Genomic DNA, 15,152 nt, shown 5'->3' on the forward strand with positions numbered 1-15,152 from the left:
CAGCTATGGTACAAAACCCCAGGTGCAAATGAAGTATATTTACAGGAATAAATCATTAGTTGCTACTTATCAGTTAAGAATGAAGTTTACCATATTTAGGAGAAGATGTTGTAATACATCTGCTGCTTTTTTCCTGCATCACCTTCTTGTTTTTTAAACGTTCACACAGTTTCTGACCCTTTTTCTGCATTCCTCATTTCATGTCACTGCTGCAGAAATAAGAGATAAAACGAGTGGATTTAGACAGAAAAATGAAAACTAAATCCTATTAGGTAAAAATCTATTAGCAACAGAACTGTTGATCACAATTAGATTGTATTCTTAATCTAACATTTTAGTAATGGTTGCAGCAGTAGTTTCATTTAGACTTGTCAGTATCAATGTACAAATGTGGATCTCTGAAAAAGGTCATATGAACAAGCTTTGGCGTATCCGAAGTAGAAATTCTGCAAACTCTTGTTCAACCTCCCCTTATATCCGAATGTGTTTAGCCTCACGTGTTCCTGTCTCCTCTCTTTCTTTTACTTCCTCCCTCTTTCAGCCTGCCAGCTGCAGCCGTCAATAATACATGAGGAGCAGAGACAGGAGGGAGCGAGCTGGACCTCACGGAGAAACGCTGAAGGAAAGCAACGAGAAGGAGGGGAGAAAGGGAACGAAGAGAGCGGAGACAGCTACAAACGCTACAGTTTAAGTGCAGGATGGTTGGATGGAAGACTGAGTGAAGAGAGGAGCTGATAAAAGGGAGGAGTGGACCTTGGGATTCTTTGTTGTTGTTTTTTCTTTTGTTTTCCTCTTCCCTTTAATGTTATCCTGAAGTTCATATCCATCTGTAATGACGGGCGAAGCTCAGTGGAAGAAGTACACTGCAAGCGGAGGATAAAGTAGGAGCCATTACTGTGAGGGATCCATCAAAACATCACTGACAATAACAAAAAAACGAACACAAATGTTGTGTGGGAAAGCCACATCTGCATCTTTAAATGTGTTTTTTGGATCAATTTTGTGCAAAAGCATTTTTGTAAACTAAAATAAAAGACAGCCTGGCCTTTCTTTAAGGAATGCATATCGCCCACCTCCTTTCATACCAGAGTTATAGACTAAAAAGTCATCTCATGCTGAGAAATAATGGAGTTGTAGCCATTTTGGCTAAACCTTAAAAAAATGTATATGTTGTGAATGACTCTCAGCTACTAACACCTCAAATTTTAGCGCCATATCTGTAAAACTGACTGAGTTACAGCTTTTTCAATGTTGGTTAATGTTGATTAGCTGTGGCAGCCATCTTAAATTGGGTTGGCTCCAAATGTTAATCAGTTGTAGATGCACATCCAATGATTAAATTCTGCAAGTTTCAACAAAATTTGTCCAGTGGTTTATGAGATATTTTGGTAACGGACAGACACACACAGGCAAAAGCCGAAGGTGGCCGATTATCAGCAGTTAAACCTACAAATCTTTGCATCAGTAGGACAAAACGATCTTGTACTTACAGAATATTATTCCAACCACAATAACTCCAATGATGCCCATCATGATCATCATCTGGAACAGATAAATGAACGACACTATTCTTTAGCTTAATGCCTACAAACAGATTAAAAAGTAATCTGAACAGAATAATAACAGCTGGAGTTATTTGGATTTATTCTGATTTTCTTCAGTTTTCAATAAAATCTTAGCTCATTTTTTTTAGCTCATTAACAGATTATGTAATTTTTAAATGATACTTTTCCCCTGAACAGCACAACAAACCCTAACAGGTTGAAACTCTTGTCACATTGTTGGTTTTTGCCCACCTTGCAGTTTTTCCACCAGTACTTGTTTTTTAGCTTGGCTGCACAGCTTTCAAACTGGGAGGCTCCGGCCTGCAGAGCGTCTGCTCTGTCATCCAGCTCTGAAAGCTTCTGGTCCCTTTCCAAAACCTTGTCCACGTTCACCCGCATGATGTCCACCACCTGGAAACAACAGTGACGAGAGAGCATTTGGAGGAGGAGAGAGACTAAAAACTAACATGGCTCCTCGAAAACTATGTCACATGTTACATATTCTGCATATTTTCCATCCATATACTGTCAGAATCAATATGTTTGATGCTCCTGAATCAGAGAATGTGTCAGTCTGGCTCACCTCCTCCACTTGGGCCTGTGTCTGCTGTAGCCTGCGGTTACTGGAGGTGTTGGGTGGGCCGGGGGGTGCGCCAGCTGGGGCTCCATCTGGACCGGGGGCACCTGGAGCACCTGGAGCTCCAGCCGGTGGGGCAGCGTCAGGGGCAGACCTGGAAAAAAAAATTAAAAATCACACTGAGGGATAGCTTCAGGGCTAAAATGAGTTCAGAAAAATGTCCTCAAGCTGCAAAGAAACAAAGAAAATACAACAGACTAGCTTGTTAAACAGCAGAGTAACATCTTGTGTAAACAGATTCAGTGTACTTTTATGCTATGTTAGTTTATTGTATTTCTTTTGCCTCTTTTGCTATATTTTCCCTTCTTTTTCTTGTTTATATAATCTTGCTGCTGTAACATTCAACTTTCCCTGCTTATCTTATCTTATTCTATGAGGAGTGATTTAAGTATTAAAAGGAAGCAAAAAGAACAAGTGCGTATAATTTGCAGGGATAAAAGCAAGAAAAAAAAGTACTAAAAAAAGACTTGTTTTAAAGCAGTGATGTCAAATAGATGGACTGGGAGAAATTTAATGATGTGAAACATTAAATGTCTGTCTTTGTTGTTTAATGAAAGGGAACATTTTTGGTAGAAAAATTAACAAACTGGAAAAAGTTATTGTGAAGAGTTACAAAGTTGGGTTGGTGAGATTAAAAAAAAAAAAGTTAACCCATCAGTGGGAGGATGGGAGCATTACAGAGAATAGAAAACTGGTTTATAAAAGAGTATATTTATCAAAATTACTGCTATGAAAGAAAAACTAAAGCAATATTTTAGCAGATTCAAGTTAACATGCTGATAATAATTTTTATGTTTTCTAATATTATAAAGCTGATAATGATGAAAACATCCAAATTAATGTCAATGCTTCAGTCTTTGTGATTTGAAAAGATAAAAACTTCGTTTTATGCCATAAGGTTAGAAAAAAACAACAATAAGCATCTGAATGCATAATTCAGCAGAGCTCATGTGATGGAAAATTTCACTTGCGTCAGCATAATCCATCAAACTGAAATAAATTAGCTCAGTTTTTATCCTGGTACCGAAGAACAAAATAAAGTTAAAGTAACAACACTCTAAATACAGCCCAGCCGTTTCCTATAAAATACTGGATTTGATGCTGTTGCGGAAAGAGCGCAGTAAAAAGCCGCATTAATACTCACATCTTCTCTGCAGCTGTTTGAACTGAGTCACAGGCAGGCAGCCGAGGAGGAGGAGGAGGAGGAGGAGGAGGAGGAGGAAGGAAGAGGAGAGGGAGGGTCTGAAGTACAACGGGATATTAAACAAGGGAAAAAAAATCACCAAAGAAAAGCAGATCTGTAGGCACTTGACCGGACAGAATCTGGGGTTTTAATCAGTAAAGAGGTTTCCGCGGGTGGATGGAGGTGGTGGAGGTGGGGGTGTTCTTGGCGCAGAGGAGCCGATCTTCCAGAGAAGCTTTTGTACCGCAAAGTACCGCAATACAGAGCCGGGCACGCGGGCTGGGCTCGTCAGGAGGAGACAAAAATCCTGGATCCGGGATGTTTGGGTTCCTGCTCCGAAGTGATGCTGAGGGTTTCCTCCTGGATGCTGAGCGGGGTGCAGCACTGATTGGCTGCTCGGGCACTTCTGAGAGGGAGAGAGACGAAAATAAATTCCTGCGATTTCTAAAAATATAAGATAAATAGATGAGATGGAAAAGTGCGGTTAGAAGGAAAAATCCGTCGTTCCTCTGCGACTTCTGTCCCCCTTCCTGGTCTCTTTCTGCGCCTCTAAGATGAAAGTGCGCTACTTTGGTTCGTGCAAAGTGTTTCAGCTGCAATAATGCGTCTCCCCGCAACCCTCCCCCTCTTGGACTCGTAACGACAGTGCGGTACCCCCTCCCCTCCCCACCTCTGGCTCCTCTCACAGTTTGCAGTGCTGCAGCTGGGTTCGGATGGGGCGGCGGGACGAGACTGCGGAACAGTGTGCGTCCTGAGGAGTGTTGACTCGGCTGTTTTTCTCCTCTGGCCTGGGATTTTCCCCGTAGCATCCTGCTCCCGTGGCACATTTACAGTGACTCTTGTCTGATTTGAGCCCTACTTTTGAGCCTAAAAGCTGCTCTGCAATTTGATTAATGGCTTTACTCAGCAAAAAAACATATTTATTAAAAGTAAATAAGTAAGCAAAACAATGGGATTGGGGTAAAAGGGGCTCAAAGCCCCAACACTCCAATACTAAATGTAACAAAAGAAAATAGTAATTAGATTATATTCTACTTTGGATGGGTTGGGTCTATCAGAATACACAGTACAGTGAAAAAAAACATGTGCCCCCTCTGTTTTTGCTCTTTAGTTATCTAAATATTTCAGATAATCAGTATCACACAAAGATGAGCTGAGTAAATACAAAATCCAGTTTTTAGATGATTTCATTTATTAAGGTAAATAAGCTATCCAAAACAACCTGCCCCTATGTGAAAAAGTACTCCCCCCCCCCCCCAATTGTTAAATTAGGATTATTATTAGCTGGGATTGTTTTAGGAAAACTGAGCTCAATTTGACTCACCACACCCAGGCCTGATTCCTGCCAGACCTGCAGAATTAAAAATAAATCACTTAAATAGAGCCTTTATACAGAAATGAAGAAAACACGGAGGAGCGGTGAACCTTCACAGGAGCGGCTGATCGACCAAAATTACTCCAAGAGCTCATGAGCGACTCCTCCAGGAGGTCCCAAAAGAACCCAGAACAACATCTAAAGTTCTGCAGGCCTCACGTGTCTCAGTTGAGGTCAGAGTTCATGTTTCAATAAGAAAACAGACGAAGGAGAAAAATGGTCTTCATGGGGGAGTTCCAAGACCAAAACCACCACAAAGACCCGTCTCACGTTTGCCAAAAAAACTTCTTGATGATCCCCGAGACTTTGGACTCAAGAGACAAAAGTGGAACTTTTTGGAAGGTGTGCGTCCCGTTACATCTGACATCAAATTAACTGCATTTCAGAAACAGAACATCATGCTAACAGTCAAACATGGCAGTGGTAGTGTGATCGTCTGGGGCTGCTTTGCTGCTTTAGAACCTGCTGTAATTGATGGGACCATAAATTCTGCTCTCCTGAAGGAGACCCTCTGAACATCTGAGTGACCTCACTCCTCAGGACGAGGATCAGAAACACGGCAGCCGTTAACCAGCCATGACTGTCCACACACAGACTTTTACTTTGGTGCAATTTAATTTACCAGCTTATCTTCCTACATGTCCCCTAATCATAGCAGCCATAATTTAAGCTCAGTTCTTTGTGACCTTTGCCTTTCCCTTCATATGTACTGAAACAGTGAAAAAGGTTTTCTCTTTTTCAGCTCCTTCTTGGAAACTGCAGCTTAGTCTCATTGAGGGATTTTAATCGCATCCTAAAATCAATGGAAAAGACAGCTGTGAAAACTTGTACCCGTTTTTAGTATTCTGCCCTGTTTTATGAGATACTTTAATCAATTGCAGTGTGTACTGTATTGACATTCCTGCTCCACTGAAACAGGTTTCTACTGAGAACGAGACCTCGTGTCTCCACAAGATTGTCTGTATAAAGGTGAAATTGTAAAGAAAAATATGCAAATCAAAGTTTGATAAGGAACTTGCCTGACATGCTGTTAGCTCCGACTCTGACCTCATTCCATGCTATTGAGTTAAGTCAAATTTTTGACTCAGAATAAGAGCTCAACCTCACTAAACAGTCCCTACGACTGAGTGGGATCAAACCTCTGCGGCCATATTGATGAAAATCTTCCAGAATCACCAGAAGTTTTAAAGATCGTGCAAACTGCTCTTTTTATAGATCACTAAAATGCTGAATCAGATGTTTTTAAACCACAGATGTTGGATCAGAATCATGTTAAGGAATGAATTTAAAAGCTAAGTTCTCCCTTTCTGCTGCAGTGTGGTAGTGCACAAAGAGCATTCGTGAGCGCCGCTGATGTTTAAATGCTGAGGTCAGACCCAGAAAACTGCCAGGACCCGAACTGCTCAGAGTATCAGACTGTATCTGCTCAGCAAACCAGAACTCAGATTTACAACACGTTGTGCCACAGAAGCTCCTCTGCAGCGTTAGACATCAGCCATCAATAAGCTTTAAACACCAGTGATCCTGTCAGTGGTAAACCTTCCTCGGACCTGTCCTCGTTAGCACTGAGCTCAAAATACAGGGAAGCCCTCATAGGTCGAACTGAAAGGTCTTGACCCAGTTACCCAGTCATGCAACACGTATTACTTTTATCTTTTCTTAACTACAACATGTTCTGAACTGTTTACTTGCTGCAGGTTTTATTCTGCTCTGGAAAAAGTGCCATTTAAACAAGTTAGTAAGTGTTATTTAGTGACCGATCGTGATGTAAATCGTGTATTAGTACCTGTAATTTTGGACATGTTTGTCATTTACATCATTTTTAAAGTATAACTAGGCGGCAAACGTAAACATGAGGGAAATAATAATAGTAAGCACATAAATGAAAGCTTCAAAGATGGTCGTCCTGACTTTAGTCCACACTCAAAATAATTTCTGTTGGTTTGTTTCTCCCTTTCAGACCAACTCTTTGTGGGTTAGAGCCTTTTGTTTAATCCAAACTCCTCGGGACAAAGACATGATTTGTCTAAAGCCAAAAAACAAGAGGGAAATTAAAATGTTGGCTTGAATAAATAAAAAGCAAAGTCATCGTTTCTGCTCCATGTTTAAGGCTTTTATGTCATTTGCAGTGTTTGTTTGGATAAAACTACTGTTAGAAAGACCAAAAGCACATAATCAGCACATAAAGTCTTTAACACACAGATATTCTCTTCAACATTACAGCACAGGATGAGATGACATCACTGATCTCCTGACAGTTCCTTATAGGCTGATTTGATGATGCGTACAGCCTCAACGGTGTTTTCCGGCACGGTTGAAACGTCTGTAGAGGAAGCGGATCCTCTTCTCCAAGTTGTGTCTGTCCAGAGTCATCATTCTGTCTCCCACCATCTTCTTTTTCCTAATTGCACGCTGCAGTTCATTTCCTCTAAACCCTTTCAGCCAGCAGGGGGCAATAATTAGGTCTTTGGGATGTGCTTTAAACTCCCCTGCAGACACAAAAAAACGACTGTGAGATGGGCTGCAGCAAAGATTATGTCTTCGAACAAGGAGAGAAAAAGGCACAATCTCAGCTAGAATGTTGTTTTAACTTGAAAAATGTGTTTTTAAACCACTAAAAATTATTCATGTTGCTGTTCCTTAATAATGCATAGTTCCCACAAGTCTCGGCCGGAAGAGCCCAACGCATTATTTTTGCCATGTTGGTAGGTAAGCGCTGGACAACAATGGCTTCAAAGCAAACTAAAAGCGAGGTATTTACTTACTCTTGACCGATGTGCGATGGAAAGATATACGCAGAAGACCGCTACTGTCGTGATTGACCCATGTTGGGTGAAAAAAAAGAGGAAATGTCAACGAGCCTGACAAATTGCCGCCCATCTTGTACTACGCCATAAATAATAACAATATCATACTTCTGCATGTAGGCATACCTTGTCGACAGTGTGTTGATGGATTAGAATCAGACCTAAAATGGTGCAAGAGCTTTATCTGTAACCATAACTTTAGCTTTGGGGTTAATTTTAGTCTAACATTATTTAACAGAGCTTGCATTTACTTTACTGGAATAAAAGATTCTAGACATCTTCGAAGGCTGATCCTTGCGGTTGATGTTCACCAGCCAGTCTCACTGGCGTTCTGCCCTCAACTCTTGTGTTTGAGGTCCTTCATGTTTCCTGACTGATTCCTGGAATGTAGCAAAAACTACGCTTTGCCAAACTGTCTGTGTGGTTAGAACGTCCTTTAACCCGACATGAAATAACAATCACGACTACAGTCAAAAATAGCCCACAATTGAAAAAAATGTCTCCTCTGCCATAGCTGGAAGTGCGACGACAAATGGGAACCATGTATATCGTAAAACTGCATACACAGATAGTGTTTTCATTTTCCTTTCAAGGTCAAATCAACCCTTTTAACTCGGTTTATGATTACAGTAGGGTCTTTCTTTCTCATACAAACCAAATTTAAGAATCTGTTTTGTAATGATGTAAAAATAAATGCTTTTAATCCACAGCTGCAAAGCACAATCTCAAACCACTTACCCAAGATGCCGATGTTATCATAAACTCCATACATGCTTCTCTTCTCATTCCATCTGTCAACAACTTTTGGCTTAGGAATGCCATGCATCCTTATCCGACAGCATGTTCCTGAACACATTATATCCTTTAGTAATGAGTGTACACAAAATACATTCATTACAGCGCAGGCAGACTGACATTTATCTTATTAATTACAAGTATTTTTAATCTGAGTGGGCCTAACAAGCAAACATTACATTTTATTTAATATATTTTTACGCAAAACTTTATTTAGCTTATTTAGTTACAGGTTTAATGTAAGATTTTCTAGGTTTTGACAAACTGTATACTAAAAACGATCTCAAAAAACAGGTTTAGTCACACGAATCAACAAATAGGAGCACTGGGGTGACAGAAAAATATTACATAAAATATCTATATAATACTAGAACATGAGAAAAATAAACCATGGCATTTTACTGAAGGTATAACAGCTACATGTTACTTAAATAAACTGAGTGAAGTAGTTCTGTTACAAACTGGTTCTTTAAATAAAAATATCATTTTTAAAAGAGCAGATATGAGGTTTGTTTTGGTCTGACTGACACGAACCCTGGTGGCCAGGTGTTTACACCAAAGTCACTCATAACTACATGGAGAGGGGGAAAAATAAATAAATAAAAAGCATTAAATTCAAACTGGTACAAGCAAAACAAACGAACTGGACCCAGTCACTATTCTCACCTGTAGAAATGGTTCTGACTGAGTTCAGCAGAACCCCAGCAGAATGACAGAAAGACGATCCAGCTCTCAGCAAACCTCCCAGAACAGACATATCCAAGGATCTACAAATAAAATACAGACAAATAGGATTAACAGACTGCATAGCCTCAGAGTTAGCTTCAGTAGCTTCCTCTGTGATCTTTACATTGACCCTTAGCTTTAGCTTTAGCTAGCATGCTACATCAAAGTCGGTGTTGTGACTATTACCTGTTTCCGCACCGAATAATAAATTTTAAACAAGTCGATTATTTTCCTAACACTTCAACAAATATGTAATTATGATAATGTAACAACAAAAAAAGACTCTATCGGTGCTTCGACATGCTCTCTGTGACCGCCTCCATCTTAGCCTACTCCGTGTCCCACAATGCAACGCGCCGGTACCGTAATAACGGTTGAGCAGCGCAACAACAATAATAATCATAATAGATGTAAAAATAAAGGTGTTTTACGGTTTTGGCAGATTTTAATTTTCCCATTTCAGCCACTAGAGGGAGAGACTGTGATCAGGTACTACAGAGTTGGCATTTCCAGCACATGCCAGATCAAAAAGACTTAATTTAATCAAAATATACCACATGCTTGTCATTAGATTAAAAAGTGTTTGTTTAGTCCAATGATTAACATGAATTATTTTTTTCTGCACAGGTCTAGGACATTGTCGACCTACATCCGTAACAGAAAAAGAGGAGGAATTAAACAAAGCGAATGACACCTAATAATAAAAATATGTGCTTTTTTTATTTAAACACTAACCTGTATGCTCTTTAAATGTATCAAATTAACCCAAGACATGTTTTGCATGAGTAGTTTGGACTCAAATTATTTTGTAATATTTACATCCTGCTTAATACGCATTGGTGTAATGACATAAAACATTATTAGAAAATATTTCAATTTACACTAAAATTTAACTTGGCCATAAAACTTGGAGTGGCACAAACAGTTTCCCCTGTTTAAACACCTCAGAACATTTCCATTAACATGAATATTTATTGTGTGCAGTACATTTCAGCATTTTGTTCGACCAACTTGTTTTTATTAAAACAGAAGTGGAACAAGTGAGAAATGTGGGCTGCGTTTTCATTTGCGTAGGTTTGTAATGCTGCTGTTTTATAGCTACATTAAGACATTCCTTTATTTCTACTGACACATAAAAGAAACTTTTATGCATTGAAACTAAAACACAAACTTAATATACTGAATAAAACTGTTTGTTATGTAACAAAAGTTTTTTTTGTTTTTCCGCCATTGAACTCAGAACTTGAAATCAGACCACCTTTATAAAAATAGTGGCACAAATAACCACGTTTGTGTTTTATTGTTAATTTTGCTTATTTTTTCCATTATAAATACTTATGTCTGTAATGTGATCATGTTTTTCTATGCGTTGAATCATTCTTTTTCCTGTTCAGGGTTGCAAGAGGCTGGAGTTTGTTCCAGATGTTACTTGAAGAAAAATTGGGTTCAATCAGGAACCAGACAAAGAAGATTGTGGTTTGGCTCAAGGACACTGTCCGTTTTAATCCAGACGACAGATAAACACAGATTAAGACACCAGTCAAGAAAGAAGGTGTATAATGTGCTAATAGGAAACACTTGTAGGAAAACAGACATCTAGATTTCCAACTGTAGCAATGAAATAAATGAACTGAAAAGGTTTTAAGGGAAAACAAACAAACACACATAGCACACAGAACCATAAAAGGAATAACCTCAAAATATTTGGCTCTGATCTTATTAGAGATAAACAAACTGCAACAGGCCCATTAAAATCAATATGCAGATAAAGAAATATAAATATCAGAAGTTCGAGGGCGCAGCACTATATAAAACCATTTCTAAAGGTGTCGGAGGAATCTTAAAAAAAGAAATGAGGAACTGATACCAGATTTCAGAACAGATAAGTTGGCAGTGTAACACAGGGTCAACACAAAGAGACATGAAAATATATTACCTGTGCTCACACTCAAACGTTCAGCTGATCTAGATTAAGTTCTTGAAATGGTGAATTTTAGACAACATGTAAAAACATCACAAACAAAAGTCCCGGTCACAAAAAAAGGAAGCTTCCCGCAGTGGTCATGGCTCTACTCTGCCACCAAAAATCCCAAACATAATATTGCACAATCGAGTTCCTGTTACAATAAATGATCTGATTTCCAGGACAAAGCCAAGGTTAAACAGGATACATTTCTTTGTAAGTGAATTGTTTTTATTTATTTACGTCATCTACATTTTACGTGAAATAAAAAACAAAACGCCTCAACGCAAAAGTTTGGTCAATTTTAAGAAATGTCATAGCTTGTCGCTAAAGTCAATGTTTGTATTTGCCCAGCAGTCATCCGTTTTTCCTACAAAAGGACACAATTTTGCATGATGTTCATGGTGGGTCCAGGCACAGAACCTTTAGTTTTCTGTTTATTTTCAGCTGCGGTTGTTCTGACAAAGAAGCTAACCTCTTTTAATCTTTAGCATGTTTGCAAATCATCTCATGTGTGCTTCTCTTTGCTGAATCCATTCTTTAATCTACCAGTAAAATGATGCCTGTGCTTTAGATGCAATGCAACCTGAAGACTGAGTTTTTCTGCCACAGGGGACAGAAGAAACTGGTGAATTGTTTTTTTCTGCAACATTTCTTCTCTAAACAGGCCTTTTCTTGCTGCAGCCACAAAACTCACTTTTGAATTGAATCTCTTTGTCTCTGTTACATTTACTGAAGTTGCAGAGCAGCACGAATAATCAGCTTTAACTGTTCACTTCCTCCAACCAGTAGATGTACTGAAAATCCAAGAACCCACCTGTTTTAACCTCTGTGTAAATAGACACGCTGACAGATGTGTGTACTTTCAGTCTTACTGTTGCAAGGAGCTCAATGGAATAACTGTAATTTTCAAAAAAAACAAGCGCAACAAACTCGATCTTTGTCGGTATTTCATTCTTGCTAAATCATCTTCGGCGTGTGGAAATTTGAGTCCAAACGAAACATTAAACATTAGATTCCATTCACCTTTTGCACGCAGTGGCCTGTGCAGAGAAGGCCTGCCGATTTACTGTAAGTGTGCAGGATGTTTCCACCTTTAACTGAACACTTTGCATCATTTTATAAACTGATATAAGTACAGAACCCTGTGTGCATAAATAAGATGACACAAATCATAAAAGCTAACAAAGTGCACAAGCTCTTTTTATCATCCTCACTTTTGTTTTTTTGTTGACATAATGGAAATACATCTGAATGCTCATAGATACACATTTTGTGCTTATGAGGCACTCAACTTCAGTGCTGAACAAAGTGCTGACAGAAAAAAAAAAGTAGATTTCCTCAGCAGAGCAGAGTATTTATCAACTTCCTCTGCCAGTAAAACTTAGTGGAACACTGTTCAGCATCACCTACATATGTAAAACACCGTCACCATCATATCTGCTATTGAAATTAAACCACAGCAGCAACAATTTAGAACGAGTCTGTTCTGAGCAGAAGATTAAGACTCATGTCAGTTCAGGAGATAAAACTGCTACGGGGACAAGAGCAGAGATAATATAAGAAGAACATGACACAGGAACAAACTACTCATCTTCAGATCTTCTAAAAAACCCGATTTGACTATTTTCCAGGCTCATCTTTATTAACATACTCATCATCCTCTTCGAGCTCAGAGTACAGTTGTTTCCACGTGAGGGGCCTTTTCCCTCACAGAGCCTTCACCTCAAATTCAGATCCAGCGGCAGGGTTTAAACATCAGCTGTAGGAAAGACCACCTCACAACGGGTGACGCATGCAAGCCCCCCGCACAGGCAGAGGTTCTCAAGAGTTTGTGTTTTGAAAGCTGAAACCGGTTTTATTTGAAGTCTGACAGCGGTTGATGTGAGGAGGACGTTCAAGGGATGAGATGAAACGAATAAAAGCTACAGTTTCGCTTAGCGGGTACTGTGTCACATGGCTTTTACCTTGGAAAGTATTTCAACAAGAAGAAGAAAACAACTCTGAGGGTTCATACACTCACCCACACACACATGCACACACACTCAAGTACATCTATTTACCTACGTGACTTTAGAGCTATCTATCTATCTATGGCTTGATCATTTAGTGCAAATAGTAGCTGATCAAACTAGCTATACAATCTATCTATCTAGTGCAGCTAGCTGGAGTATTAAATGTGAGTACACACACTTACTTTGTAGGATAAAGTGTAAGTTTTGTGGTCTTAGGTTAGTAACAAAAATGTAATAGTTTATGCACCCATGCTGAACATTTATTTGTTGGGAACAATTACAGGGCTGTCAACAGACCTTTATTTTTTAATAGTTTGCAAACTTCAGGAAATACTTGCAATCTTTTTTTTTTATTTACTTTTTTTTATATGTACTCTGACTTCAGCTTGGGATAGCCTGAATAACTCAACTTTATTTGTTTCTCCAATTTACCTTCACAGACCTATTTCACAACAAAGCCTAACATTTGAAGTAACTAGCACAGGTGTAAATGAAACTAGCACTCGTCCATTGCCTTACATGCTAAAACTACAAACGTGATTGTGTCATTTTTAGCACTTCGGAGCATGAGATATGGCTCCTGCCACACCAAATCTTAGCACAGTGTCTGCTAAACTGATTGAATTGTTTGTAGCCTCTTTGGTGTTTGCTAAGGTTCACTCCAAAAGTTAATCGGTTGCACATTGAGGGCCTCATCAAAATCTGTCCTGTGGTTCACAAGATTCATTTGCTAACAGCTTTAAAACGAGGTCTGCGTTGCACTTGTGCTAATGCTGGTAACATGTAGAACAGGAACAAAAGCAGAGCTTCCTGCCATCATTGCTACACCTCTGCCTTTCGTGTGAGTTCAAGTCAAAAGGTCTGCTGTGAAATAAGTCTTTTGAAGTATTTTTTTTTCTAAGTCTCTGTTTTCATCAAATTTCATCTCTGCACCTGCAGCCTTTTTGCACGACTGGTGACTGCTGTGTGACCCTTCAGGTTCAACACTGCTGATTTAAATGATTAGCAGGCTTCTGCAGAACTTGAGGATGGTGTTGAATGTTTTGAAACAGGTGTGTTGGAGCAGGAAAACATCTAAAACATGCAGGTCAACAAAAGCCTTGAGGACCAGTGCTGGAAACTACTGTGCTAGAGAAAACTTTGCTTTTGCGTTGTAGACTGAATGCATGTGAGTTAACAGGAGATGTCATTTGGCAAAAAAACTCTCCTAACTCATTGAGTAAAAATTTATCACCAGCTTGAAAACACAGGAAACAACATCAGAATTGTTCCTAATGATCTACAGGTCAATTTCACTGCAAACATTTAGACTTGAACTGGTAGGAAATCACAGATGCATTAATGAGGGTTGCGTTCCTCTTAATCAAAGTTCTTATTTTGCACATATTCTGCAGAGCGACTAGTTTGCACAGATGCAGAAGGGGAATAAAATCCTACTTAATGCCCCTGTGGTTTGTCCATGAAGCTCAAGTCAAAACGTTAGCCATGATAGGTCAATACAACCTTTAACTGCTCCTCACTTCTTCTCTGATTGGCCGGATCACTGTTCACCATTTTGGTCTTCTGAAAGTCAAAATTATCATTATGTACTTTGTTTCATATAAAAACAGTATATATCAAGATATCAATAGGACTTAAGCTTTTCTTATCTAGTGATATAACCTAAACGAAGATAAAAAATTTATTTTGAGACAAAGTATGAAGTATATCTGATGGCCACTAGAGTTATATAAGGTAAAATCCATTAAAGATTTAATTCAATTTATGAAGAATCTAGCCTGATAAGATCATGTCTGATAAAATAATTTTAATTGCATGATTTGTATATGGTGGCTTCTAAAACTCTACACATATGAGTTTATGTTATATTGTGCTTATATTGTATGACACATGTTAACATGTTGTCAGATATATTACAGTAATAAAACTAAAGATTTCTTACTAAAGTCATTCTATTTTAAGACTTAACACAAAGACTTTGAGTAATTTTTGGTTGCAGTTTTTCATTCTGTTCATTTTAACGTTTAACCACAAACTGAACGGAAACTGTGTGCAGATAATAGCAGACAAACGCTGACAAAACAACACAAACACAAACCTACATTAA

The 15,152-nt window shown here is 38.8% G+C and overlaps 2 protein-coding genes across 2 annotated transcripts; both read right to left on the reverse strand.

Moving 5' to 3' along the window:
* Positions 1–790: 790 nt before the first annotated feature.
* Positions 791–3,986, reverse strand: zgc:92912 (uncharacterized protein LOC436805 homolog). The gene is made up of 5 exons (XM_017415479.3): positions 3,326–3,986; positions 2,128–2,275; positions 1,797–1,955; positions 1,491–1,542; positions 791–863 (listed from the first exon to the last, which is right to left on the reverse strand). Coding segments are annotated over exons 1-5 (378 nt in total). The 5' UTR covers positions 3,328–3,986; the 3' UTR covers positions 791–846.
* A 2,841-nt stretch (positions 3,987–6,827) lies between these two features.
* mrpl51 (mitochondrial ribosomal protein L51) lies at positions 6,828–9,420 on the reverse strand. The gene is made up of 4 exons (XM_017415478.3): positions 9,254–9,420; positions 9,008–9,108; positions 8,285–8,392; positions 6,828–7,228 (listed from the first exon to the last, which is right to left on the reverse strand). Exons 2-4 carry the CDS (start codon positions 9,096–9,098, stop codon positions 7,032–7,034), a joined length of 396 nt encoding a protein of 131 aa, XP_017270967.1. The 5' UTR covers positions 9,099–9,108; positions 9,254–9,420; the 3' UTR covers positions 6,828–7,031.
* Between the last annotated feature and the right edge of the window lie 5,732 nt (positions 9,421–15,152).

The sequence above is a fragment of the Kryptolebias marmoratus genome, linkage group LG16, assembly GCF_001649575.2.
Source record: "Kryptolebias marmoratus isolate JLee-2015 linkage group LG16, ASM164957v2, whole genome shotgun sequence".
Taxonomy (NCBI): domain Eukaryota; kingdom Metazoa; phylum Chordata; class Actinopteri; order Cyprinodontiformes; family Rivulidae; genus Kryptolebias; species Kryptolebias marmoratus.

Bases quoted from the DNA above. Each gene is read 5' to 3' on its own strand.
- mrpl51 (XM_017415478.3), bottom strand. From the start codon at position 9,098: ATGTCTGTTCTGGGAGGTTTGCTGAGAGCTGGATCGTCTTTCTGTCAT. The intron at 8,393-9,007 runs GTGAGAATAGTG...TAATGTGTTCAG, and splicing joins AGTCAGAACCATTTCTACAG to GAACATGCTGTCGGATAAGG. The intron at 7,229-8,284 runs GTAAGTGGTTTG...TTGTGTCTGCAG, and splicing joins TGATAACATCGGCATCTTGG to GGGAGTTTAAAGCACATCCC.
- zgc:92912 (XM_017415479.3), bottom strand. The intron at 1,956-2,127 runs GTGAGCCAGACT...TGTTGTTTCCAG, and splicing joins CACAGGCCCAAGTGGAGGAG to GTGGTGGACATCATGCGGGT. The intron at 1,543-1,796 runs GTGGGCAAAAAC...TATCTGTTCCAG, and splicing joins ACTGGTGGAAAAACTGCAAG to ATGATGATCATGATGGGCAT.